At 34.6% G+C, this 27,949-nt stretch overlaps 3 protein-coding genes and 1 pseudogene across 4 annotated transcripts; all 4 read right to left on the bottom strand.

Annotated features, from left to right (window-relative positions):
- Nucleotides 1-995: 995 nt before the first annotated feature.
- LOC147392887 (xyloglucan endotransglucosylase protein 1-like) lies at nt 996-2,369 on the bottom strand. Its single transcript, XM_086456508.1, has 3 exons — nt 2,007-2,369; nt 1,711-1,904; nt 996-1,583 (listed from the first exon to the last, which is right to left on the bottom strand). The coding sequence occupies exons 1-3, from the start codon at nt 2,292-2,294 to the stop codon at nt 1,220-1,222; spliced, it is 846 nt and encodes a 281-aa protein (XP_086312634.1). The 5' UTR covers nt 2,295-2,369; the 3' UTR covers nt 996-1,219.
- A 3,291-nt stretch (nt 2,370-5,660) lies between these two features.
- LOC147392886 (putative xyloglucan endotransglucosylase/hydrolase protein 23) lies at nt 5,661-6,995 on the bottom strand. The gene is made up of 3 exons (XM_086456485.1): nt 6,604-6,995; nt 6,308-6,501; nt 5,661-6,185 (listed from the first exon to the last, which is right to left on the bottom strand). The coding sequence occupies exons 1-3, from the start codon at nt 6,889-6,891 to the stop codon at nt 5,819-5,821; spliced, it is 849 nt and encodes a 282-aa protein (XP_086312611.1). The 5' UTR covers nt 6,892-6,995; the 3' UTR covers nt 5,661-5,818.
- Nucleotides 6,996-14,207: 7,212 nt separating this feature from the next.
- LOC147392885 (putative xyloglucan endotransglucosylase/hydrolase protein 23) lies at nt 14,208-17,060 on the bottom strand. The gene is made up of 3 exons (XM_086456263.1): nt 16,676-17,060; nt 16,343-16,536; nt 14,208-16,238 (listed from the first exon to the last, which is right to left on the bottom strand). Exons 1-3 carry the CDS (start codon nt 16,961-16,963, stop codon nt 15,872-15,874), a joined length of 849 nt encoding a protein of 282 aa, XP_086312389.1. The 5' UTR covers nt 16,964-17,060; the 3' UTR covers nt 14,208-15,871.
- A 6,036-nt stretch (nt 17,061-23,096) lies between these two features.
- Nucleotides 23,097-24,711, bottom strand: LOC147392884 (xyloglucan endotransglucosylase protein 1-like; annotated as a pseudogene). Its single transcript, XR_015182234.1, has 3 exons — nt 24,139-24,711; nt 23,854-24,047; nt 23,097-23,728 (listed from the first exon to the last, which is right to left on the bottom strand). The product of XR_015182234.1 is annotated as a xyloglucan endotransglucosylase protein 1-like (transcript).
- Nucleotides 24,712-27,949: the final 3,238 nt, after the last annotated feature.

Raw genomic sequence — 27,949 nt, 5'->3', positions numbered from 1 at the left:
CCTCTCCCACCTCTGCACCCTCCACCGACCGAGAAGATACCAAAGGATCAAAAGAGAACTAAAGTTCGTTTACTTAGAAGGAAAGACTGAGGGACCAAGACCGAGCCCAATATCTAAAAACACACATCTCGAGGAATGGAAGGACCTAAAAACCTCTCCACGTTAAGGTTTTCGTTTTGTTATGATCACTAGGGTTTGTTGGGACCCTCTTTTGAGTGGGTTGTAGGACCCCCTTCTTCCATCCAAAGGTTTGTTTCAAGACTACGGTTAGGAGTGCCCACTGTATTAATAAGGGCACCCACGAAATATTGAAAACTTAAGTTTTACCATGATTAGAGCACCCCACCTATGTTGACATTGCTTGGTCAATGACGACGTGAACATGTCGACAAAAAAAGAAGAAGGGGTGCTGAAATAAATTGGGGTGTCAAATCATAGAAATAAGTTTGTGGGTGTCTTTAAAAAGGTGGTTGCCCTTACAAAGAACAGTGGTGCCTTTAACACGGGCCTTGTTTCAAATCCTTGTGACATGGTTAAAGAGTTCATGCTTTCAAGTAATAATAAATCATTTCGATGATTGAAAATTTGATGTCTCCAAAGTAGCTTCGTTGCAACTATTTTTTATTTGTGTTCATGTTGTGCAATCTTTTAGTCCCACATGGAACAAGTGGAGACTTCATCACATGGTTTGTAAAGAAATAAGCTGAATACTATACATCTCTACTCAACATGCTCGACATAGTCCATCAAAGAAATGTAGGAGTGATCCTAACTTCAACTCTGAGACATGGTGGTAACTTGAAGCTCATCTACCAATAGCTTTTCAACAAGTATGCATCGTAGCAAACAAAGCTCATTGAATATATATGTTGAGTTCAATCCCATATCGGATAGTCATTGCTTTGTCTCTCTCATAAGCTCCTGGGCCTCTCCACTAATTGCGACTTCGTTTTCAGTTGGACCCGCAAATTTATCAATATTAGAAAACAAAAAGATAACAAGAAGATTCATGGACTATTACACCTTTAGTTTATAAAATATATAGTTACATTAAGAGGAATTATAGTTCCTGGTATTTCGAGTAACAAATAATGAATGAAAGAATTAATATTGGGTATAAAAAAGTTATAGAGAAGCAGCAAATCAGCAAAGCAAACAATGGCTATATCACAATAACCCTTTTTTCAATCCAGATAGTGGAGGCCCCACTGCTCCTTTTCTAGGACTGATTGGTGTTGGCACATTCGGGAGGTAGTCCTTGAGGAAAGCGCTTGGTATCGGTGCAGTAGTTGTAGATCATGTAATTCTTCTGTACCCATCTCATCTTCTCCTGGTTTGTGGAATCCAGTTCTTGTGATAGCCAACCACTTGTATATGTTGATTTCACTTCAGCATTGAAGTTCCTATAAGACGCAGTGAAGGGAGCAAGGGACCAGTCCGTCTTTACGAGGCCACCTCTTGTGGCCCAATCATCAGCATTCCATAGACTGGAGTAAATCCTCATGGGCTGATTCTTTGGAAAGGGAACACCTATTGACTCAGAGTTCTTGAACTCTCTAATGGGAATTCCATCCACAGAAAAGCTGCAGGAGAAGAGATCAAATCAAATGTGAAATTAGTAAGCTTTTGTAGTAAAATGTAGGATTTCATGCCCTCTCACAGATTGATGAAAAGAGATTGATTAATTGAATTCGGTATCTTCGTACTTACATAATGCGTTGGGGATTCCAGAGGATGGAATAGGTGTGGAAGTCGGCTGTGGGATCGAACCAAAGGAAGAACTGCTGCTCTTTGTCGCCTTTGCCTTGGCCAAAGACATTAGTGTGAAGAATGTAAGGATCACCACTCAGATTCCCCAAGAACTCGAAGTCAATCTCGTCGTGGGTCGGTCCTTGTGAAGATAACTGCACCCCCAACAACACAACATATTAATTAGTTCTAAGCCTCTTTAACAACTTAAATTGAATTATGTAAAGGAAGTGAAGGGATGGGGAGTGGAAACTTACATAATATGCGGTGACGGTGCCAGCAGAGTTGCCAGGAACGAGCTTGAGCTGCATATCGATCTTAGCAAAGAGATATTCAGCTTTGGACTGGAAGCCAGAGCCAGAGGATTTGTCAAGGGAGAGAGTAAGAAGGTCACCATTGTTAAGTATCTTAGCACGGCCATCGCCCCAAGTGATGTCGAAATCTTGGTAGAAATTACCAGCAGAGGCAACTATTAGAGAGCTCAACAATAGAGAAACCAATAACACCAACGAGACACTAAAAGAAGAAGCCATGCCCATGGCCATGAGTGAGTGTTTACGATATTAGTTGAGAGAGGTGGTGACGTGAAGATATATTTGCTGTGAATGTATGTGAGATGGGTGGTTGGGTTGCTCAGCAAATTTATTTATAGTTGTGAAGCCAAGAGAAGAGAGGGTCACTGGAAAATGAGGTTGTTGAGAGCTGGGCACAGTTGGCAGGTTTCACGCGGTACGTTGGGGGCGTGTGTGCTGAAACTAGAGAACTGCTTCCTGTGGGGTTAGGCCGCGCCCTCCCCCAATGAACACCAGCGCATAATACCAGCTGGTTAGGCCCACAACTTTAAACTTTACAGCCAACACTACCCTTGACCTAGGTTTTCTATGAGAGACAATATAAATGGAATCGTGATAATCTGACTGCCCCATGTGGCACACTCAATCGACTCTATGACATGAGAAGTTTGGGATCCTTAGAACTACACGCCCTGAGGATACACAACTGCACTTCCCCATAAAAATGTGTATCCCTATTATTAATTCATAATAATTATATACATATATATAATTCCTAATAATTATTATATACATATATATATTTATTTATTGCATAGGGATCCAAGAACCAAATCAAATTGATCGATTCTCCATTTTTGTAATCTAGAATCGAACCGCAACTTATTCCAAACTGAATCAAATCACCTCAAAGCTATCGGTTTGATTCGGTTCTCAGTTTGAACCGGACCAAGTTGCACCCCTAGTGAAATCCAAAGGAAAAGATCACTGGAAAATTCTGTCCTTTATTTTTACTTTTTTTTTTAATTTAATTTTCTTGAAAGTGGAGTGGTTAAGAAAGGTGGGAAAAGTGGGCAAATTTTACGCGGTATGTGGGGGAGAGAGAGCAGTGAGCACTAAAACTAGAGATCTGCTTCCCCTGGCTGTGCCTTCCCCAATAATCACCAACACACAATATAATAGCTGGTATGGCCCACAACTATAAAAGTTTAAAGTGGAGGCACCACCGTCAATAGGTCACAACCAACACTAACCTGTAAAAGACGGTGACCTAAACATCACCGTCCGCGTTTTGGTTAGAGATGCCCCTGATCTAAAACTGGTGACATCCCACTTTTGACCTAGGTTTTCTTTGAGAGTCAAAACATTAGATGACATTAATGCTATTGTTTTCATCCTCTTGTTGAAAAATCCATTTTCTATCTTCAACCTTAGGGTAGAAATAAAAACCAATTATCTTCAATTTCTTGTGTCAAATCTTTTATCCTTATCTTAAATCTTAAAATTCAACCTAAAAACCTCAATAATGAGAGACATTTTTGGGGAAATACATGACGATCAAATTTTGGGAATAAAAAAATGATGGATTGAATATAAAGATGAATAGACTAAAAATAATTGGACTTATCTACTATTGAAGCTCTCTATCAACATGACAAATAAGATTTGAGGAAAAATGTCGATTTCCTAGATCTCAATTCCAATCTTCTAGGGATTAATACACTTTCACCTTGGGATACATTTTTCTTTGGAGTCCTCAACTTCCCAAAAGTCATGTCGATGGAAAGCCCCATCTTGTGGGTTGAGATTATTATTATCCAAAATAATTTCCCATAGAGGTTGAAGAGCTTGAAGATAATGATTTTTTATTTTATTTTATTTTAAATATAACCAAATTTTGTCCAAGAAAGTTAAGGGGTTTTAACTAGAAAATGGAGTTAAGGATACTAGGCTCATTTTATATTTACTATGAGAAAGAAATTTTCTTCATCGGGTAATGTAATGGATTTGAAAACATAATATTTCTAATATTAACGCAAATATGTCAAAATCACCTAATAGTGACCAAAATATTTCTAAATCATTCATAAAAGATTTTTCCCAAGGAAAATTACTTAATACACCTTAATCTAGGAATTTTTTTGCTAAATGCCTCTTAAGTTTTTGGTGCCAATTAATGATCCCAGTTAGTAAAAAATTTCAACAAAACAATCCTTTGCTTAATTTTTTTTAAAAAATATGATGGATACCCTTATGTTGTGTACTTCTAGTTTTGCTCTTTCTTTTCAATTACTGTGATGGAATATTCTTCTATGGAGATTTTAGCCAAAACTCTAACTAGGACAAATGGTGAAGGGAAAAGTTATAATTCTGTTTTGTTCAACAATGATAAATAATTTTCATAATTTTGGGTTAATATAAAAGTGTTATTTCTTTCGATCAAATTTCATATCTATAAATTATTTTTTAATTTTTTTTATGTTTGAAAGTTATCTTTGATTTATTGTTGAAAAAAAATTGCATTTATTTTATGGAAAATTTCTATGATATGTGAATGTTAAAGAAATTTTTTATTTTAATTGAGAATTTTTTTTTATTAGATAGATTTTTTATTCAATTCTAACTGAGATTCAATTTTCTTGGCTGCTCTCGTTGGGATGAACAAGAAGGAGAAGGTGTAGATTCATGGTGAGATAAGTAAGTATTTGAAGTTCGAGGGATTTTGCTTGTAAAGAGTGCAAATGGGGCTAGAGGGATTTTGCTTATGAGTATTTGAAGCTCAAGGACGATGACTTAGATGCATTTGAGATCCTTTCCGTCTTCCACCCCACCGATGAAGTTATCAACTATGTTGTACTTGTTTGCAAGTCCATTTTATAAAGGAAAATATCAGCCTGGAACGATGTTTGAAGAAGCGGTTCAAACATACATTTGAGGCTAGGGAAGTCCCTTTACAAATGAGACGAGAGTGGATATGGTGTAGTTCTACAAGTTGAGAGTATCATATAAAGTACCTAAACAGTCACAGTTTCCCTAGGTTTTATTCCTCCAATATGGAAGAATTGTGTTTAGTTTTCTAATTGTTGTCACTTGAGAGGGATATTACATAGAGATATTTATGAAAAAGTGATCAACTATTGACGAATTTACGATTCAGTCCCAGAAGATGTTCATTGGACCATCCTACATGACCAGAACCATCAAAGAAGTCTAGAATTGATCATAATTGCAATGATATGAAGTTCAAAGTGCACCTCTTCCTCCATGCCATGTCCAAACCTGAACCCAAATCTGTGCTAACACATGTGGATGCACTCAATGCTAGCTGTGCCTATTCACTCTTTTGATTCTCAATTTGTAAATCCGCTTACTGGAGTCTCTCATCCTTTGGGGGAGTAAAACATTGATAGGTCTTCAAGAGATAAGCTAGCAAAACGTAATCGTAACGAAAAAAATAAAAATAAAATACAAGAAAAGTCATGGATTGTAGCTCTACAAAACCCAACTCTTGCATTCATATTCTCTTTCATTTTTAGTGATTATAAAACGATTTTCTACTTCATATTTCATCAGCTCCAGTAATGTGTACTAGAGAGTGAAAGAGAGAGAGAGAATCTAAAACGAATAAAGATTTGTTTCATAAAATATAACTAGATTACATCGTGATTAAGAGGAATAATAATTTCTCTAATTATTTGAATTGCAAATAATGAATGAAAGAATACTTGTATAAAAATTTACAGAGAAGAAGTAAATCAGCAAAAGAATGACTAAATCTAGGACTGATTGGTGTTGGTGCATTCGGGAGGTAACCCCTGAGGGAAGCGCTTAGTATCGGTGCAGTAGTTGTAGATCATGTAATTCTTCTGTACCCATCTCATCTTCTCCTGGTTTGTGGAATCCAGTTCTTGTGATAGCCAACCACTTGTATTGGATGTTGATTTCGCTTCAGCATTGAAGTTCCTATAAGACGCAGTGAAGGGGGCAAGGGACCAATCCGTCTTGACAAGCCCGCCTCTTGTGGCCCAATCATCAGCATTCCATAGACTAGAGTAAATCCTCATGGGCTGATTCTTGGGAAAGGGAACACCCATCGATTCGGAGTTCTTGAACTCTCTAATGGGAATTCCATCCACAGAGAAGCTGCAAGAGAAGAGATCAAATGTGATATTAGTAAGCTTTTGTAGTAAAATGTAGGATTTCATGCCCTCTCAAAGATTGATGAAAAGAGATTGATAAACTAAATTCGGTATCTTCGTACTTACATAATGCGTTGGGGATTCCAGAGGATGGAATAGGTGTGGAAGTCGGCTGTGGGATCGAACCAAAGGAAGAACTGCTGCTCTTTGTCGCCTTTGCCTTGGCCAAAGACATTAGTGTGAAGAATGTAAGGATCACCACTCAGATTCCCCAAGAACTCGAAGTCAATCTCGTCGTGGGTCGGTCCTTGTGAAGATAACTGCACCCCCAACAACACAACATATTAATTAGTTTTAAGCCTCTTTAACAACTTCAATTGAATTATGTAAAGGAAGAGAAGGGATGGGGAGTGGAAACTTACATAATATGTGGTGACGGTGCCAGCAGAGTTGCCAGGAACGAGCTTGAGCTGCATATCAATCTTAGCGAAGAGATATTCAGCTTTGGACTGGAAGCCAGAGCCAGAGTATTTGTCAAGGGAGAGAGAAAGAAGGTCACCATTGTTGAGTATCTTACCACGGCCATCACCCCAAGTGATGTCGAAATCTTGGTGGAAATTACCAGCAGAGGACTCTATTAGACAACTCAACAATAGAGAAACCAATAACACCAATGAGACACTAAGAGAAGAAGCCATGCCCATGGCCATGAGCGAATGTTTACTGTTTAGTTGAGAGAGGTGGTGAGGTGAAGATATATATATTTGCTGTGAATGTATGTGAGATGGATGGTTGAAGGAAGATGGATGTTTGGGTTGCTCAGAAAATTTATTTATAGTTGTGAAGCCAAGAGAAGAGAAGGTCACTGGAAAGTTCTTTGAATTTTTTTATTTTTTTTTTCTAATATTTGTTGGAAAGTGGAGTGGTTGAGAGAGGCTGAGAGCTGGGCACAGTTGGCAGGTTTCACGCGGTATGGAGGGGGCGGTGAGTGCGGAAACTAGAGAACTTCTTTCTTTCGAGTTTGGCTGCGTCCTCCCCTAACGAAAACCAACACGTCATACCAGCTGGTCAGGCCCACAACATTAAATTTCACAACCAACACTCGACTAACAAAAGATGGTGACTTAGGCATTCCCCTGACCTAGGACCTCTATGACAGACAACATAAATGACGAAAATGCTCTCATCTTCACCTCTAGTCAAAAACACATTTTCTTCTCCCAAAATCAGTTATCTTAACTATAGGTGGAGTTTTTTTACCTTAATATAACTGTAGATATGTGAGGTTCAATGAGTTTGGACCTCATCAACTTGGGTTTAGGAGTCGCCACCATTCACTGAGTTTAAAGTATGAATGGGTATCATAGAAAGGAATTTTAAAATCTTTTTTTTTTATTATTATTTTAAATTCATGATTCAAATCTGGTCTAACCTCTGAGGTTTAGGGCAAGAAGATTCGGTTTTGAGACAAGGAAGGTTTTAGACACCTCGTTTCACCCACCAGGTGGTTACCAAGTATAAACTGATTTTTTTTTTTTTTAAATTTAATTAGAATGTTAATATGTATGAACAAATGCATGGGTGTATATGTATGGCTCCTAATATGCATATGGGTGTAATGAACAAGGTAAAAATGAGTTATTGTATTTGTTATAATTTTTTGTTTTCTGAGTTTGAGTGCAAATCTAAGTAGATTTTACTCTTAAAGACTCGAGCATTTTATAACATGATATTTGTACTCACATAAGAATTTATTTTTGTTGGTGGAACTCGAAGAATTCATTCATGGGTTGGATAAATCCTTTCGAACTTTCACCTTATGCATGAATGAGTGTATGCAAATGAGTATGAGATATGTCCTTAACGGACTATTTTTTGTTAACTTAGAGTGTTAAATGTAATAGTCATGTTGGAGTGACCTCAAGTTGGAACCTCATATCTCACTTCTTGAAGTGGATAGGAACCATACATGTTTTTCACTCGTATCTCGATGAAAAGCATCTATGGTTCCCATACACTTTCACGTCAAGAAGTGTGATATGAGGTTCCAACTTGAGGTTACTTCAACATTAGTCTAAATGTAAATTTGGGGAGATTTACCTTCTTTGACTATGGCTTAAAATGGGACTGATTTTATTCAAAATTCGAATGATCCGAATCCGAATTTAATGGGTTAGGTTCTTTTAAGTATATCCAAATTAAAATATGGTTTAGATAGGATTGATGTCCCTTGACCCGAGTCGGACACGGGTTAAATATGGATTCATCCCTATATCCATCAAGATTTGAATGATATATTACATTGCAAGTTGTTTTTTTATATTTTTCAAACTATAATTCATCAACCAACAATGATTAGGTATAGTGGTCAAGGTCTTTCTTAAGAATGGAGAGGTTTTGAGATCAAGTCATCATTTGCCACATTTTAGCAATTTTATTTGAAATAACCTTGAATGGTTTGACATTAATCGATCCGAATATGGATTTAATGAAAGTAAAATGGTTAGGATATAGTTTTAGCTAGTAAGATTCGAGTCGAATTCGGATTGGGATATGAATCTGGATATAAAAAAAAAAATTAGATATGGATATGGGCATACTCATATCCGGTCCAAACTCAACCCATTTTATCTTTGACTTATGGCCATTTTAAAATAAAAGAAAAGTGGCGTATGCAAGAGTGTATGCGTATGGACTTATAAAAGGGAAGATTAGCTCACAGTAAGAATTACTCTCTTCCTCAAGTCATTAATGATGCTTATACTACATGGATGTTAGTATGCTATGAATTTAAATAACTTGAAAGTAAGCATCTAAAGAAAATCAAATGTTCACAACGAATTTATAATAGATTTATAAAGGAAAGATTACCTCACATAGATGGATTACTCTATTCCTCTTTTATTATTAAAATAAATTACACTACTTGCTTAAAATAAAAAGTGCTTGAAAGTAAAGAATTAAAAGACAATTGCTATTTAAATTAAATATTCCCTAGCCTAAGGAATTTATTATGAACTTAGAAAAACAATGATTACCTTGCAATGGAGGGATTACTCTATTCCTAATTAAACCATTAAAACAAAATAAAATTATAATACATTGCTTTGAAATTTAACGTGTTTGAAAATAAGGAAAATGAACGATAGAAATAAGACTGAGGGGGGGGGGGGGGAGGGGTACAACTAATAAAAAAATATAATTTAAAGGTTCCACTCCCACCTTGTCTTCTTATTTTCTTCTACATTCTTCTTCTTGTTCTAGACTTTCTAGGAATATGAATAGGTATTTGGACAGAATTTTGGAATGGTAGAAAAGAGCAAGAAGAAAATTGTGCAGAATTTTTAGGAAGGTAGATTTCTTCTACCTTTTACCTTGGGAGGGCCCTCTATTTATAGGCTCATGGGTTGAGGATATAAATATCTAAGTTCTATAAGTTCACAATATTCCCAAGAAAACCTCAATAGATGATCTTGATTACCCTCAATCAAATTGTCCTTAATGATCATTCTCACCTCTTTGAGTCTTACCAATAATAATTATCAAATGATAGATATGTCAAAACAATTAAAGCTCTAGAAAATTCTATTGAAGGGATAAAGGTATCAAGGCCCTTTGAAAGTGGTCAAAATTCAATGAAAATGAGAGCAATGGTGTGTAGTAAACACAAGAGAATATGGGTTTTGTTGTCAATTGCACTGAATAGGTTCCCACCAAATTTGAGGGTAATAGCTCTTAGATTCTAAATAATTCTTCTTGATGGACAAAATGGTTATAATCCCTTGAACTTGGTCAATTTATAAAGAATTTTCTAAAAGTGAGCTTGAATTAGGAATAAAAGTGATGGACTTAAAGGTCAATTATCTTTATTGAGTCTTAACTAATTATGAGAAAAAAAGGTAATTGGCACTTTATGGGGACCAAAGGTTAAGATTGGGAGAATTAGGAATTTACTAAAAAGACAAGGTGGGAAAATTAAGATAAGCTTAATGCATAGGCAAAGTTGGAAAATGTTTGTATTTTCCTAAGGAAAAAAATAATTAAAAAGGGGTCTAAGGGGTAATTTTCCTAAGTAAATCTAGAGCACTAAAAAGTACTCATTCCAAACACAACTGCCTAACCGACTGGATCTTACCTGAGTGAAGGCCAAAAACAAGGTGAATGAAGATCAAAGTAATTTTTTACCTTGATATTAGTAAATAAAGGTCAAAACAATTTTTATCTTGACATTACATAACCAACGACCAAAGTAAATTTAAGCCTGACCGTTAGTCACTAAAGGCCATGCTTAAATTGAAAATTTTGAAATAGTTCCCACTTGGTGAATTTGAAGTTTTCAGGTTGCACCCTTCTTCATTGTATTTGTAGACATCCCATTTTGCCTAGGTCAAACTTGAGAGTATTAAAAACTTTCCAAAAATGGGCTTAACCCAAAGTATTTCTCAAAGAGGCTTCAATACCCATCAATCAAGTAGTTAGATAGCTCGGAAGTCATTTTTAGAGGGAATTTTAAGTCTAGTTGAACCTTACCTTCGACTAGGCCATGTTTAATCTTGGAATAACCTCACCCACAGCAACGACAATTTTTTGTATGGACAGGCTTAATTTTTTATTACATTTTTCTTAATCGAACCTAAAGTTCGATCAGACTTAATTTTGCTAAAATTTTGCTTGGTTAAACTTTAAGTTTGGCCAAGTTTAATTTTTTGTGAATTTTTTCTTGGTTGAACCTTAGGTTCAGCTAAATCTGTTAGATAGTTTAAATCCCATGTGTGCTCGAATTTTCACAAGCAAAATTATTTCATTATCTCTTCTTAATTTCATTTCTACCCATGTTAAAACCCTCATAATTTTTTTCACCTAAGGTCTTTTAGTAAATCAGTCATTCTCCTAATCTTGACCCAAGTTCTTGATTGGTCCCCACTTAAAGTCAATTACCCCCTCTAACTTTAGTTTGTCCACACTAGAGAATTTTTTAGAATTTGTGCCTAATGACCTTTTAATCCCTAGTTTGGTGGAGATTCTCTCAAGAGAAGCGACTAAATAAATCAAAAACCTATCTATTATTTACATACCACTTGGTTTTGTTCCCTCACAATTGACTCAAATCCAAGGTCTTAGGATCACTCTACCCCTCTTAAAGAATTCTCTAATCTATCCCTTAATAATCATAATTGGTGAGACCCATTAGTGAGTAAAAGACCATCAAGACCAAGAAGAAGATGAGTAATTGTAATTTTTTATGAAGACTTTAGTGAAATTATTGGGTATTTGAAGATCTATGACTAATTTATCCTCAAAGGTCTCCCAAAATCTTATAAATAAGAGACCTTTCCAAGATAAAAAGAGGAAGAGTTGATTTTCAGATGATTCAAAATTTTGCCAAAATCTCTTCCAAACCTTTCTAGTTTTTCTATTCTCTCAAACCTCTTCCAAAATCAATAAAAGAAAAACCTAAGAAGAAGAAAAAGAAAAAAACCAAGGTGAGACTAAACCCTCCATTTCCCTATTTAATCTCTCCTTTCTTATTATCGTCCTCTTTTTATTTTAAACACTTTTTCTATTTGCAAGTTTACTTTCATATTTTCTAATGTAGTTCCATAAATCTTTAGTCTAGAGGTTTGGGGAGAGAAAGTAATCCCTCATATAAGTTATTTCCCTCATAAGTCATCAATAAGCTCATTGAGAGAATTAAATTAGGATGCTTTACTTTTATTTACATCCATTCACTTTAAATTTCATAGTATAGTTGCTTTACATTCTATTTAGTTTTCTTACAAATTTAATTTCCTAGAGATTTTCTTCTTTTCTTTGATGGTAATAGAGCTAGAAAGTATACCCTCTTAGGAGGTAATCTTCTCTTAATGAGTCCATCACATGCATACTTTGCATACACACTCACTTCTAAAATGACTATAAGTAAGAGTATAGATCCCTATGGATCTATATTCAACCTTTAAAATCAACAAAAATTTCATACATAATGTTTTGTTCCAATATAATTTTGTTCAATCCATGAACATCACTTAAGAACCAAACTAACAAATAAAATCTCTCAAGGGAGCACATAAACTTATTGAAGCTTTAGCATCCCAAATGATGAAATCCATGTGGATTTCCATCAAAGTCACAAGCTCATAAAAAAATCCAACAAGCACCTACTTCTAGTAGAAGCTTGTTCAACATCTTTTTTTTTTTATTTTTCAAAACAAAACTATAGTCAATTTTCTTTAACTTTTTCTATAATTTCGTCTATTTTCAAAATCTAAAAAAATGAGTTTCTAATCTCACCTTTGGTCAATCGATGGTAACCATCTTAGGATGACAGAGACAAGGTGTCTGACACCTTCTTTGTCCTTCAACCGAACTCTCTTACCATAGAATCTCTAAGTAGACTTTTCTCTTATCTTTTGGATATGAGTGACTACAAGGCAAAAAAACTAAAATTTTAAAATATTTCATGATATCCATTCACACCTTAATTTAATGGTGGCAACTCATAAACCCGTGTAGATGAGCTCTAACTAGCAAAGGTTTCGAAACTCGTGCATATACAATATTTTGATGAGCTATTGGACTCGATTCGAGCAAACTAGGGTCTATGCAATAACTTCCCATAAAAAGTTGAAAAGCTTGAAGATGTGGATTTTTGGAAATAATATCAAGGTTTTTCCTTGTTAACAACTTGAAGATGATATATTTACTAGGAGAATAATCAAGGGAATTTTGCTAGAATTGAAGAAATGTGCATTTAGTTCATTTTATGTTGGGAAAATTACTTAAAGGACCCAGATGGGGGGGATTTCTTTCTAAATAATAGTCCCTAAGATTTTGGCGATAGCTTGATAGTCCATTTAGTGAAATTTTTTCTTTCTTAATGGTCCCTCATTATAGTCTAACTCACACTTCTTATTTATTGTCGAGGTCTACATTTTTATTGTTGAGCTCACCAATCACTTTTTTATTTATTGTCAAGTTCGACATTTTTTATTGTTCAATTCGACAATTTTATAAAAATGGCGAACTCAACAACAAAAATTGGTGAACTCAACATTGGTAAAATCCACCCATTTTTGTTTTTCAACTAAAATATACATGGAAAGATCGACAAAAAGCTTGACATAACAACCTGTCTAGATGATTCCAAACCAAAATAACAATCATTGATCAATTTTCATCCAAAACTAAAGCAGAAAATTGAGAAAACCTTAGTTTTTACATACGACTTCAAAATATTTGAAAATAACTTCTTCTTCCTTCTCAAATCCGTTACGTCATAATGGAGTCTTCGAAACTCAATTGTGATGCCAAAAATCCAAATTTTTTGGAAGAAAATGGTGAGTTTGAACGGTTATGGCACATTCTGCATTTCAATCATGAGAAATGTGGGGCATGAGGTTCAGGACTGATACAAAGAAAATTTTTACTACTTGGAATATTAAGAGAATCTCTCAAACTTACGGACAAATTAGAAAGAAATCCCTCCACCAGAGTTATTTAAGTAATTTTCCCATTTATGTTACTCTTCACACAAAACCTAGATTAAGGGGGACATGCCACAAGTTTGAAAAAGAGAGGCGTATCTCTACTATTGACCAAATGTTGAGGGGGGTATGTCTATCTTTTCAAAATACAAAAAATTCCTTATAATATTGCCCACCTGAGAGAAGGCAACGGCTTCTCCACTTTATTGGTTAAAATACAAAAATCACTCAATAATTTTTCATCACATACTTATTTTATAATGGCAAATTTGTTATTGTTTCCTTGTACAAGTGACAAAATTGTCAATAATTTTTACTGTTGAAAGATACGAAGATCAGAAGAGAAAGTTACCGTAAATTGAGGAGAACTAGTAAGCGTGGGTACATACAAAAGATTGTAGCCAAAGGATATATGGTACACATAAAACATTGTGTAAGGAAAAATCTTTGGAAAGAGAAATTGAACCCATGTGTGATACGGAGGTTGTGATGCCATTGGGTAGCCTAACAGATTGGGGGGCATGAAGTGTGGTAAACTTGGAGAACAAAGAAATATTGTTTATAATATGATCAATGGCCTCACTATCTATTATCCAACATGTAGAAGGACAGAAAAAAAAGGGATGAATAACAACAGGATTTACCTGCTAGATGAGTTGTATGCTGTGAGTTACCTAAATTGAGCAAGGTGAGGAGTTGTTGAAGTTGCTCTGGAGTAAATTGTGGGGCTGCGATAACAGTAGCAGCAGTAGGAGCTGAATCACTTGTAAAGGACTGTCGTGTACTTGAGTTGTTGTGCCAATTGTTGTGAGGTTGAGAGGTTCCTTTTGGGTATCCAATCAACCGATACACTGTGCACAAGAGGGAGCACTCTTCTTGTAGTTATCGCATTGAACATTTTTGCGTTGAGAAGTTCAAGTAGCAATGGGGTCTGCAGCTAAATGCTAAGTAGAAAAAGCAGTGACATCAGTTGCTCCAGGAATAGTATGTAATTCACGTTGTCGTTCTTCTTGTAAAATAAGAGAATGTGCTTTCGCTACTGATGGTAGGTGTTCATTGAGCAAGATCTAGCTACAGATAGGACCTTGTGGTATTTAAACCCATGAGAGATTGCGTAAGATGTTCATTTTGTTGGTATGCAGCAATAGATTTAATTGCTCCACAAGAACATGAAGCAATGGGCATCAAGGAGCCAAGTTCATTCCAATATTGCTTGAGTTTGGTGAAGTGTGTAGTGATTGATTGTTGTTCTTGAGGGTACGTGACACTAAGCTTCTTGAGTTGAAAATTTTGTGGTGCGTTGCTTTGAGAGAAATGATCACAAAGATCGACCCATACTTCATGGGCATTAGTGGCATATGAAACATTGTCGGAGATGTTACATCTTTCCCACAACGAAAGAGAGGAAGAGGAGTCATCGAGCCTAGACAGGCTCCCATCAACAAAACCAAACTTATTTTTGGTTATCAATGCAGTTCGCATAGCACAAGACCAAGTGTTGCAGTTATCACCATTAAACGTGTGCGAAACAAGGATGGTTCCAGGATTGTCAGAGTGCGGCAAATTAAAAGGATTATTGGGAGAAACTTCATTTTCCAAACTAGAAGTCATTACAGAAAATTCAGATGTGGAAGAAGAAGGTTATGTGACCAATTAGAGGATCAGAGAAGAGCAAGAAAAATAAATGATCAATGAGGGAACATAAAGAAAATATTGATGATCTGTAAAAGGTTGAGATGTGAGTTATGAGAGATGATGAGGCTTTGATACCATGATAAAAACAGAACTAAAGAGAAATTGATTGTTCTGTATTTTATTTTCCATGAGAAAAAACTTAAATAGATGTTCAATGGAATTACAATCCCTTAATTAATGGGCTGAGAATAAAATCAAATGTAAACATCAAAAGAAAAATATAGAAACAATGGCTGGATGATTTTGAATGAATCAAAATAGAAACAGAACATTCAAATAATTCTATTGGTAGAATACAAAAGTACAATTACTCCTTTATTTTTATAAAAAAATATAATTACATTACATGGTAAAAGGAATAATAATTCCTGACGTTTTCCAGTAACAAATAATGAATGAAAGAATATGGTCCTAAAAAAAAATTATAGAGAAGCAGCAAATAAGCAAAGAATGACTATATCACTGTAACCCTCTGTTCAATCCAAAATTGTGGAGGCTCTGCTCCATTTTTCTAGGACTGATTGGTGATGGCACATTCGGGAGGTAAGCCCTGAGCAAAGCGCTTAGTATCGGTACAGTAGTTGTAGATCATGTAATTCTTCTGTACCCATCTCATCTTCTCCTGGTTTGTGGAATCCAGTTCTTGTGATAGCCAACCACTTGTATTGGATGTTGGTTTCGCTTCAGCATTGAAGTTCCTATAAGACGCAGTGAAGGGAGCAAGGGACCAATCCGTCTTTACGAGGCCACCTCTTGTGGCCCAATCATCAGCATTCCATAGACTTGAATAAATCCTCATGGGTTGATTCTTTGGAAAGGGAACACCCATTGACTCTGAGTTCTTGAACTCTCTAATGGGAATTCCATCCACAGAGAAGCTGCAAGAGAAGGGATCAAATGTGATATTAGTAAGCTTTTGTAGTTCAATGTAGGATTTCATGCTCTCTCACAGATTGAAATAATACTGAAATGGGTTACTTACATAATGCGTTGGGGATTCCAGAGGATGGAGTAAGTGTGGAAGTCGGTGGTGGGATCGAACCAAAGGAAGAATTGCTGCTCTCTGTCACCTTTGCCTTGGCTGAAGACATTAGTGTGAAGAATGTAAGGATCACCACTCAGATTTCCCAAGAACTCGAAGTCGATCTCGTCGTGGGTCGCTCCTTGTGAAGACAACTGAACCCCAAATAAGTAAAATAAAACATTAGCTTTAACAACTTCAATTGAATTATTCCCATAAATAAAAAAAATAAAAAAAATAAAAAACTTGAATTGAATTATAGTTAAATAATGTAAAAGGAGAATGGATACTTACATAATAGGCGGTGACAGTGCCAGCAGAATTGCCCGGAACGAGCTTGAGCTGCATATCGATCTTGGCGAAGAGATATTCAGACTTGGACTGGAAACCAGAGCCAGAGGATTTATCAAGGGATAGAGTGAGAAGGTCACCATTGTTGAGTATCTTAGCACGGCCATCGCCCCAAGTGATGTCGAAATCTTGGTAGAAATTACCAGCAGAGGCAACTATTAGAGAGCTGAACAATAGAGAAACCAATAACACCAATGAGACACTAAGAGAAGAAGCCATGTCCATGGCCATGAGTGAGTGTTTACTGTTTAGTTGAGAGATGTGGTGAGGTGAAGATATATTTGCTGTGACTGTATGTGAGATGGATGTTTGGGTAGAGAAGCTCAGCAACTTTATTTATAGTTGTGAAGCCAAGGGAAGAGAAGGTTACTGGAAAATTCTATCCATTTTTTATATAAAATAAAAATTGAATACTAGAGTTGTTGAGAGCTGGGCACAGCTGGCAGATTTCACGCTGAAACTAGAGAGCTTCTTCCCTTGACCGCGCCCACCTCAATAAGCACCAACTCACAATACCAGCTGCTTATAGGCCCACAACTATAAAAGTTTAAAGTGAGGCACCACCGTCACAAGGTCACAGTCAACACTAGCCTGTAAAAGATGGTGACATGAACATCATCCTCCGCGTTTAGGTTAAAGACATCCCTATTTTCAACCTGGTGACGTCCCCTTTAACTTAGGTTTTATCTGAGAGACAACATAGATGTCATAAATGCCTGTCTTCAGTCTCTTGTCCATACTCAAAAAACCCATTTTCTCCCTCCTCAACCAGTTATCTTCTATCTTAGGGTAGAGTTTTGTAAGCGCGCAATAATACATGCATAAGAGATTAAGTCGAAAATTCACAATCTACATAATATATATTAGTATTAAAAAAAAAAAAGATAAATAAATCATATCTCGTGATTATCTCTGTCAATAATCAATTTATTTGAGTTCAATGAAGAAAGGTACAACAACCACAATCGTTTTCGCATTTTCAAATTCCTAGATATTCCAAATTTAAATGCACTAAGTATTTATGGGTGTACTCAACAATTTAAATTTAAAAAATATGAGAAATTGTAAAAAGTGAGTTATAATTGGTTAAATTGTTCTTTTCAAATTGGTAAGTCCCCTATTTATTCAAGTACAAGATTGAAAATTAAATTTTTTTTTCATAAATACTTTGGGACTAGATATGATTTAGGGTAAATAACACTTCACCCCTTGTGGCTTGGCATAATTCTATGTCGACTCCCTAACGTTTTGACAATTGCACTTATCTCCCTTATAATTTTCTAAGAGGGCTCTCTTACCCCCCCCCCCCTTCCATCTACTCTTTGTGAACACTAACAGTTAAACTAGAATTTTTAGTTTTATAATGAATATTTTGCCCTTTTTAAAATGTTTACCTTTCAGCAAACAAAAATATCCCTAAGAAAAAATGGGTTCACTTGCAAATACTTAGATGGGTGCATTTTTAACTACTGTTTTAAAATTGATTTTTTAAGGAAAAAAATTAGAGGGTAGAATGATAAAATAACATTTCAATGTTAACATGGTCAATAAAGAAGGAAGGGGCGGGAGATAGGATAGGTAAGTGTTACTGGATCAACATCAAATTATGCCAAACCATAGGCGTCCAAAGTGTAATCTACCCGATTATTTAATGAACAAAACGTCTTACATGCATGCACATGAAAAATGTTTAATAAGAGATTTGCATGAATAAGGTTTTATATTTATAATAAAAATTACAACTAATTACATTTAATAATAAACTTCATGTTCAATTACATGGGCAAGATAATTTAATAACTTTTAGATTATTTTATTTAATGAATAAATTTTTCTTATAAATTTCATATACTAAATAATGTAGTTTTGCATTTAATTTTTGAAACCTTCTCATGTAAATGCATGCATAATGTTTGTTCTCCATAAAACAACCCGAACTTCATTAGAGATATACAAGTTTCATGCATGAGGTTTTTATTTATTAAAAATATATTTATTCATTTACATGTAGTTTCAAATTTAAATTAACTATCAAGACTAAATGAAATAACTCAATCTCTTATTCCTTTTTACGGAAAAACTCACATGTGAATTAATAAATATTAGTTCTACGGTGGAATCTCCATGGGCTGAGTGTATGTATGTATACACAATGCTATCACGCAAACACCATCACGCCATTGTACTTTGTCCATAACCAATACATGGTGTTGGAGGTGGCAATCTTAACACACTCGTGAAGACAACACGAAATCAGTGGGTTTGGGTCAAGTTTAATTGGGTTTGTATCATAATAGTGTAAACCCGTCTAACGTGATTATTAAATGGGTTGGGTCCGGGTAGGAGCGTCAACCCACTTAACCCGTTTTGACACATTTAGTTATTGTCATTAATGTGTAGTTTTTAACATATTAATAATTATTTAAATTACACATTTTTTGCAAGAATTTCCTAGAACTTTTTCATAATACATTTTTTTTTCAAACTCAATAAAATATGAAGGGTATTTTAATAATTTTTTTTAAAAATAATTAATGGTTAAGTTTTTATTTTGGTAAAGAAAAAATATATTCCTTACTAAGTTATTTATTTATTTATATTTATAATTTTTTTTATCTATTTTTTCAATGAAATCTAGAGGCATGTAGTGTTTGATGTTCCTATTATGGTGATCCATGTGAGCAAAACAACCCTTAGTAAGATTTAAGATCTTATTAATTATGGCTAGTATGTCTATGAGATAATAATATACACTTTGCTTAGACAATGTTGTTGCTACTGCTACTACTACTATTACAGGTGATAATAATGAAAAACACTTTTATTCCTAAGTTATGTTTTTCATTCCTAAGTTAGTAAGAAAATTTTTCTGACTACATCACCTTATGGCATTCAAAAACATGATCTAATGCCACATGATTAAGGACAAAATTATAAACAAAGGATGCAATTAATTTACCTTTAAAATAAATTAAGTTGTGATTTTGTCACTCGTAAATGTTGTTAATGTTTTAAAATTTCAAGGGTTAGATCCTCGCAATTCTCATTTTCTAACTTATGTTTCTTATATTAAGTTTTTATTTCGTTATGATCAACAAAGCCTGCTAGAACCAACTTTTGAGTGGCTTGTAAGACCCAGTTCTTCCATCCAAAAGTTTTTTTTTTCAAATCTTCATGGAATAGTCAACAGATCTATTTTTTTGATTGATCAATAAACCATTCTAACGATTGAAAATATGAGACCCAAAATTGCATTGTTTCAACTAGTATTTTGTTTATGTTTTCTTGTGAAATCTTTTAGTACCACATGGAACAAATAGAGACTTTAATAAAATATTTTTTTAACATTAGGTAAAGATATAGTGAAATAAAGTCCCAATCACATCCTTTCGACGAGACGTAGGTGGAGAATGGGCTTGGGATTTTGGGTTTCGAAGAGGTCTTGATAGTTTGGAGTTGGTAGAAGTTGGCAGATTAATTGATAAAGCTTCGAGTATCGATCTATGTATGGGTAGGGAATACGAGAGAGTGTGGATGGCAAGCAAGGATGATAGGTTTTCGATACTTTTTTTTTTATCATTCCTTGTGTAATAATGGAGATAATTCATTTCCTTATGTCTCAATTTGGGGACCAAATGTGCCAGGTAAAGTTGTTTTCTTCACATGAACGACGTCTTTAGGAAAGATCAAAACGATGGAATTTTTTTATGCAGTGTGGGTGGTACAGGGCAAACTAATGTGTCCTATGCATGGATAATGGAGAATCCTCGGATCACCTTCTTCTTCATTACAAATTCACATATGGAATTTGAGCGCATTTCTTTAAGTTGTATAGAATCTTAACTTGCTTACCTAAACTAATAAGGGATCTTTTCACGTGTTAGTCGTTGATTGGGTATTCCTTTGTGAAAGCGCCCTCGATCCGCGGGGTGCGCGGATCCGCTTTTGAGCCTTGAGGTTTGGGAGTCGCCACCTAGTTATTGTGGTCTAGGAACCAAACTGACTCTAACATGGATAAAAAAGAACTAATCTACCATAAAAAAAAATCTAAATTTGGGGATCAAGTTACGGGGTTGGAAGGTGTTAGGCACCAACCCCGCCCGGCCAAAGCCGGTCTCTACTAACTTCCCAAGTAAATTACATTGCTAAAACCTAGATAAAAATAAATATAAAAAAATACATACCTTTCCGATAGCAAGGATTTTGCTCCCTCAGATCTGACAAAAAAAATTCCTTGTACTGTACTCCCTTGCTTCGTTCTGTCTCCAGATTTGACTTCGGATCTCCTAGATCAATGTATTTCTTTGTTTCTGAATCTGAACTCTTTAAGTTTGTTGCGGATTTAGGGGTGTTTTTGGAGGGATTTTAGGGGTTTTCTAGACTAAAATTGAAGGGGGGATGTTAGGTAAGGAGTTGGGGCTCCAAAACTAGGGTTTATGGGAGGCTAGGGGAGCTTCTAGACCTACTTCTCCTAAGGTTTATGATTTGATACGAAAATAGGGTGTGAGCACCTCTATTTATAGATGTTTTCAGGTGTTGATTTGGATAGAGTTAGTATTTAATTAGAGTTCTTTTAATTAGAGTTGTGTTTTAGTTAGACTTATTTTGGGTAGAATTGTGTTTTAATTAGAATTGTTTTAGGTAGAATTGTTTTTAAGTTAGAACTCTATTAGATTGAATTATTATTTAATTAGAACTCTATTATGACTTTTGGTCTTATTTGATTGACTTTTAATGTTTTGACTTTAGTCTTAATTGATTGACTTTTAATATCTTGACTTCAGTCTTGCTTAATTGACTTTAGTCTCACTTGATTGAATTTAATACCTTGACCTTAGTCTTGCTTGATTGACTTTTAATTTTTGGAGAACCCCCTTCTAAAATATTTTTAATTCTTTGGACCCCCAAATGGAGGGGTCCTTAAAGAAATATCTCACGAACCCTCAACAATTTTACTTGAAAACCCGATTGATTGATTTCTTCGGTTCAAAATTTTAAATTAATTTCATTAATGTTTCACTTTAATTATTTAATATTTTATTTATTAATTTCAAATTTTTTAATTATGAAAATTATGAAATTACCGTTTTGCTCCCGGAGAGGACTTTTCACGTTTTAAGTCGGTTTTTAATGTTCTAGGATGTTTTAGAATCGATTTTTCGTAAGGAATTTAATGAAAATATTAGTTTGTGTCATTTATGAAATTTTTTGTGTGAAATGGTCATGAACTTTATGAGGGGCATTTTCGTAATTTTGTTGAATTCTGTTAAAATTGACGAAATGATTTATTTGGTTCCGATTTATTATTTTATGTGTTCGAGAGAGTTTTCCTAAGCGTAACGTAGGCTTTAGGGTTATTTTGAAGTTAGGGGTATTTTTTGTAATTTGGTCAATTTTTAGTGATTTTTATCGTGAAACTTCTTTTTGGTCTGCAAGATGATGATTTCTATATTTCTGGGGTCATATTTTCCTAACGTAGCGTGGTTTCTAAGGTTTTGTCAATTCAAGATACATCATCCGGATATCTGAAACACATCTGGTAACAAAGTAAAGCAATGGAATACACATCCATCATTGGGAATCGTTGCAATCGGGTTGACGAGTTGATTAATCAGGCGGATGCAAAAATGGGGTGTCTACACTTTGGTGGCACGAGGAGGCTGCTTTGGAGCATTACACCATTCGCAATATATTGGAGGGGGTGTGGTTGAAGAGAAATAGACGTATCTTTGGGAGGAAACAAAAAGATTGCACAAATACGATTATATCCATTTTGAGTCTTATGTTGCATTGGTCCAAAGTATATAAGGAATTTAGGGGGCTGTTCTTCGAGGATTTTATCTACAACTAGGATGGAATTCATTGTATTCTCGTGAGTACCATCTTTTGTAAGGTCTTGCTAGCTTGATCATCTCGACTAGTCTAGTTCTGTTTTCTGAATAAAATGTTACTTATAAATAATAATAATAATAAATAAGGTCCATGGAATACCGCATACAAGTGCGTATGCCCTCAAAGGTGATCGATCTTCACTACCATCACAAGCAACAAATCTACTTATGGAGGTATGCACAATCCTTGAAGTCCACTCATTTATCTGTCTATAGTTTTTCAAGAGTTATGGTTGCAAACAAAGCTTCAAAGGAATCAAATACATTTAACAACAAAAATATTGCAATAAGAATCATGGACTATTTACAAAATCCAACTCCATAGTCATAATTCACACAATTTCTTATATTCATGGAGCAAATTCAATTCAGCGGGATCTTTCATTCATATTTTTTCCACCAAGAATGTTTTATAAAACTCTTCGACCCCTGAATTTGAGGTATCCTATTTTCACAGGGTTCAACAAGCAATCGATATTTCACATCCAAAGGTGACCTCAATGGTTCTATTGGTAGAATGCGGATCTACAATCACTCCTTTATTTTATAAAAAATATAATTGCATTACATGGTAAGAGGAATAATAATTCCTGACATTTTTTAGTAACAAAAAATGAATGAAAGAATATGGTTGTAAAAAAAAGTTGTAGAGAAGCAGCAAATAAGCAAAGAATGACTATATCACTTTATCCCTTTGTTCAATCAAAAAAAAATTGTGCAGGCTCTGCTCCATTTCTAGGACTGATTGGTGTTGGCGCATTCAACGGGTAAGCCCTGAGGGAAGCGCTTAGTATCCGTGCAGTAGTTGTAGATCATGTAATTCTTCTGTACCCATTTCATCTTCTCATGGCTTGTGGAATCCAGCTCTTGTGATAGCCAATTACCATTGGTGTTGGAGGTTGATTTTGCTTCAGCATTGAAGTTCCTATACGATGCAGTGAAGGGAGCGAGGGACCAATCGGTCTTTACGAGACCACCTCTTGTTGCCCAATCATCAGCATTCCATAGACTAGAGTAAATCCTCATGGGCTGATTCTTTGGAAAGGGAACACCCATCGATTCCGAGTTCTTGAACTCTCTAATAGGAATTCCATCCACAGAGAAGCTGCAAGAGAGGAGATCAAATCAAATGTGATGTTAGTAAAAGCTTCTTTAATTGTTCAATATAAGGTTTCATACTCTCACAGATTAAAAAGAGATTGATTAATTGAATTGAGGTATCCTACTTACATAATGCGTTGAGGATTCCAGAGGATGGAGTAGGTGTGGAAGTCGGCGGTGGGATCGAACCAAAGGAAGAATTGCTACTCTCTGTCACCTTTGCCTTGGCTGAAGACATTAGTGTGAAGAATGTAAGGATCGCCACTCAGATTCCCCAAGAACTCGAAGTCGATCTCGTCGTGGGTCACTCCTTGTGAAGATAACTGCACCACCCAAATAAGTAAAACAACACATTAGCTTTAACGACTTCAATTGAATTATAGTTAAATTATGTAAAGGAGTGTGAAAACTTACATAATAGGCGGTGACAGTGCCAGCAGAATTGCCAGGAACGAGCTTGAGCTGCATATCGATCTTGGCGAAGAGATATTCAGCTTTGGATTGGAAGCCAGAGCCAGAGGATTTGTCAAGGGAAAGAGTGAGAAGATCACCATTGTTGAGTATCTTAGCACGGCCATCGCCCCAAGTGATGTCGAAATCTTGGTAGAAATTACCAGCAGAGACAATTACTACTACAGAAACAAACACCAACAATGAAACAATAAAAGAAGAAGAAGCCGCCATAAGTGAGTTTGTTTAGACTTGTAATTGAGAGAGAGGTGGTGTGGTGAGGTGAAGAAATATTTGCTGTGATGGATGGTTGAAGTGAGATGGATGTTTGGGTAGAGAAGCTCAGCAACTTTATTTATAGTTGTGAAGCCAAGGGAAGAGAAGCTCACTGGAAAATTCTATCCATTTTTTATATAAAATAAAATTTGAATAGTAGAGTTGTTGAGAGCTGGGCACAGTTGGCAGATTTCACGCTGAAACTAGAGAGTTGCTTCCCTTGGCCTTGGCCGCGCCCACCTCAATAAGCACCAACACACAATACCAGCTGCTTATAGGCCCACAACCATAAAAGTTTAAAGTAGAGGCACCACCGTCACTGGGTCACAATCAACTCTAGCCTGTAAAAGATGGTGACATAAACATCATCCTCCGCGTTTTAGTTAAAGATATCCGTATTTTCGAACTGGTGACATCCTCTTTAACTTAGGTTTTATCTGAGAGACAACATATATGTCATAAGGGAAATGTTCAGCACGCTAAGTTTTACCACACACTTTAACAAACGTTTTTTGTCCTACATGGGTTATAAGTTTTGGAATGGACTGATTTTTGGTGAGGATGATCTCTATGATTAGAAGATCATCCTCCCAAAAATCAGCTCATTCCGAAATGTTTAGCCCCATGTTTACACGTTAAAAAATCGTGGACCGTCCTTTTTTTGTAAATCATTTTTGATAGGGTTAGAAGTTTTGGAATGAGCTGATTTTTGGTGAGGATGATCTCCTCACCATAGAGATCATCCTCACCAAAAATCAGCCCATTCCAAAACTTCTAACCCATGTAAGACAAAACACGTTTGTTAAAATGTGTGGTAAAACTTAGGGTGCTGAACGGGACCCATGTCATAAATGCCTGTCTTCAGTCTCTTGTAGTTGTCGGTACTCCAAAAATCCATTTTCTCCCTCCTCAAAATCAGTTATCTTCTATCTTAGGATAGATTTTTGGGGAAATTATTTTTAAAATTTAAAAAAAAATTAATTCATAAAAAAAAAAAATCTAATTTTTACAAATTTATTAATAGGAATCTATTTCAACCCTTAAAGAACTAAAAATATATTTTAAATTATATAAAAAAAAATTATGAATAAAAATTTAAGTCGAAATTATTTTTTATTATAAAATTCAGATTTTCGTCCTTTCAAAAATTTTAACATCAAAATTAATCCGAATTTTAATTAATTAAAAATGCACAATTTCAATCCTTAAAGGATCAAAATTTTTATGAGATTATTATTTAAGAAAAATTATACTTTAATACTTGGTGGCTCTTCATCATTCTATGTCAATGCCCTAATGTTTTTACAATTGCACTTACCTCTCATATAGTTTTCTCCCCCCCCCCCCCCCCCCCCCCCCCCATCTACTTGTCATGAATGCAAATAGTTAAACTAGGATTTTTAGTTTTCTAATAAATATTTTACCCTTTTTAAAATGTTTGCCTTTCAACAAAAAAAAAATATCCCAACGAAAAAATGGGTTCACTTGCAAATACTTACATGGATGTGTTTTTAACTATTGTTTTAAAATTAATTTTGTAAGGAAAAATATCAGAGGGTAAAATAGTAAAATAACATTTCAATTTTAACATGCTCAATAAAAGGGGGGTAAGTGCAATTATCAAAATGTAATTGGGTCAACATGGAATTATGACAAACTATAGAGAGTCAAAGTGTAATCTATCCTATCATTTAAACAAAATCTCTTACATGCATGCACATGAAAAATGTGATTTATTAAAGAGAGAGTTAGCTTCATGCTTACATGACATAATTTGAATGCAATTGTTGTTTAATAAGAAATTTGCATCAATAAGATTTTATATTTATAATAAAGATTACAACTAATTACATCTAATAAGAAATGTCATGTTCAAAACATGGACAAGATAATTTAATAGCTTTTAAATTATTTTACTCAATGAATAAATTTTTGTTATAAATTTCATATGCTAAATATTGTAGTTTCACATTTAATTTTTGAAACCTTCTCATGTAAATGCATGCATGATGTTTATTCTCCATAAAATAACCCGAACTTCATTAGAGACATACAAGTTTTATGCATGAGGTTTTTATTTATTAAAAATATATTTATTCATTTACATGTAGTTTTAAATTTAAATTGACTATCAAAACTGAATGAAATAACTCGATCTCTTATTCCTTTTTACGGAAAAACTCACATGTGCATTAATAAATATGGGTTCTACGATGGAATCTTCATGGGCTAAGTGTATGTATGTATACACAATGCTATCACACAAACACCACCGCGCCATTGTACTTTGTCCATAACCGATACATGGTGTTAGGGGTGGCAATTTTTACACCACTTGCGAAAACGACACAAAATTAGTGGATTTGGGTCAAGTTAAATTGGGTTAGTGTCAACCTATCTAACACGATTATTAAATGGGTTGGGTCTGGGTTAGGGATGTCAATCCACTTAACCTGTTTTGACACAGTAGCTATTGTCATTAATGTGTAGTTTTTAACATATCAACAATTATTTATAAATTATTTAAATTACCCATTTTTTGTTAGAATTTTCTATTACTTTTTCATAATACATTTTTTTTTTTCAAATTCAATAAAATATGGAGGGTATTTTAAGATTTTTTTTAAAAATAATTAATGGTTAAGTTTTTATTTTTGGAAAAAAAATCCTTACTAAGTTATTTATTTATTTATATTTATATTTCTTTAATCTATTTTTTCAATGAAATCTAGAGGCATTTAGTGTTTGATATTCCTAATATGATGATCCATGTGGGCAAAACAACCCATAGTAAGATTTAAGATCTTACTAAGTATGGCTAGCATGTTTATGTGTTAATAAAATACACTTTGCTTAGACAATGCTGCTGCTACTACTGATGATAATAATGAAAAACACTTTCATTTCTAAGGAAAGTTTTCTAACCACATCACCTTATGGCATCCAAAAAATATGATCTCATGCAGCATGGTTAAGGACAAAATTATAAACAAAGGATGCAATTAATTTACCTTTAAAATAAATTAAGTAGTGATTTTGTCACTCGTAAATGTTGTTAATGTTTTAAAAGTTCAAGGGTTAGATCCTCGCAATTCTCATTTTCAAGCTTATTTTTCTTATATTAAGTTTCTATTTCATTATGATCAACAAAGCCTTCTAGAACCAACTTAATTTTGAGTGGCAATGAAAAGGTTTTTTTTTTTTTTTTTCGAACTTCATGGAATGGTCAACAGTTCTATATGTTTTATTAATCAATACATCAGTCTGATGATTGAAAATTTAAGATCCAAAATTGCATTGTTTTAACTAGTATTTTGTTTATGTTTTCTTGTGAAATCTTTTTGTACCTCATGGAATAAATAGAGACTTGTCAAACAAAGCTTCAAAGGAATCAAATACATTTAACAACAAAAATATTGCAATAAGAATCATGGACTATATACAAAATCCAACTTCATATTCATAATTCACACAATTTCTTATATTCATGGAGTAAATT

The sequence above is a fragment of the Akebia trifoliata genome, chromosome 10 (genome assembly GCF_017979445.1).
Source record: "Akebia trifoliata isolate Shusen 1 chromosome 10, ASM1797944v1, whole genome shotgun sequence".
Classification (NCBI taxonomy): Eukaryota; Viridiplantae; Streptophyta; class Magnoliopsida; order Ranunculales; family Lardizabalaceae; genus Akebia; species Akebia trifoliata.
This window is presented reverse-complemented; position numbering and strand designations above follow the sequence as displayed.

Coding starts and splice junctions, on each gene's coding strand:
- LOC147392887 (XM_086456508.1), bottom strand. CDS start 2,294: ATGGCCATGGGCATGGCTTCTTCTTTTAGTGTCTCGTTGGTGTTATTG. Junction 1,905..2,006: donor GCACCGTCACCGCATATTAT/GTAAGTTTCCAC, acceptor TTGGGGGTGCAG/TTATCTTCACAAGGACCGAC. Junction 1,584..1,710: donor TGGAATCCCCAACGCATTAT/GTAAGTACGAAG, acceptor CTTCTCCTGCAG/CTTTTCTGTGGATGGAATTC.
- LOC147392886 (XM_086456485.1), bottom strand. CDS start 6,891: ATGGCCATGGGCATGGCTTCTTCTCTTAGTGTCTCATTGGTGTTATTG. Junction 6,502..6,603: donor GCACCGTCACCACATATTAT/GTAAGTTTCCAC, acceptor TTGGGGGTGCAG/TTATCTTCACAAGGACCGAC. Junction 6,186..6,307: donor TGGAATCCCCAACGCATTAT/GTAAGTACGAAG, acceptor CTTCTCTTGCAG/CTTCTCTGTGGATGGAATTC.
- LOC147392885 (XM_086456263.1), bottom strand. CDS start 16,963: ATGGCCATGGACATGGCTTCTTCTCTTAGTGTCTCATTGGTGTTATTG. Junction 16,537..16,675: donor GCACTGTCACCGCCTATTAT/GTAAGTATCCAT, acceptor TTTGGGGTTCAG/TTGTCTTCACAAGGAGCGAC. Junction 16,239..16,342: donor TGGAATCCCCAACGCATTAT/GTAAGTAACCCA, acceptor CTTCTCTTGCAG/CTTCTCTGTGGATGGAATTC.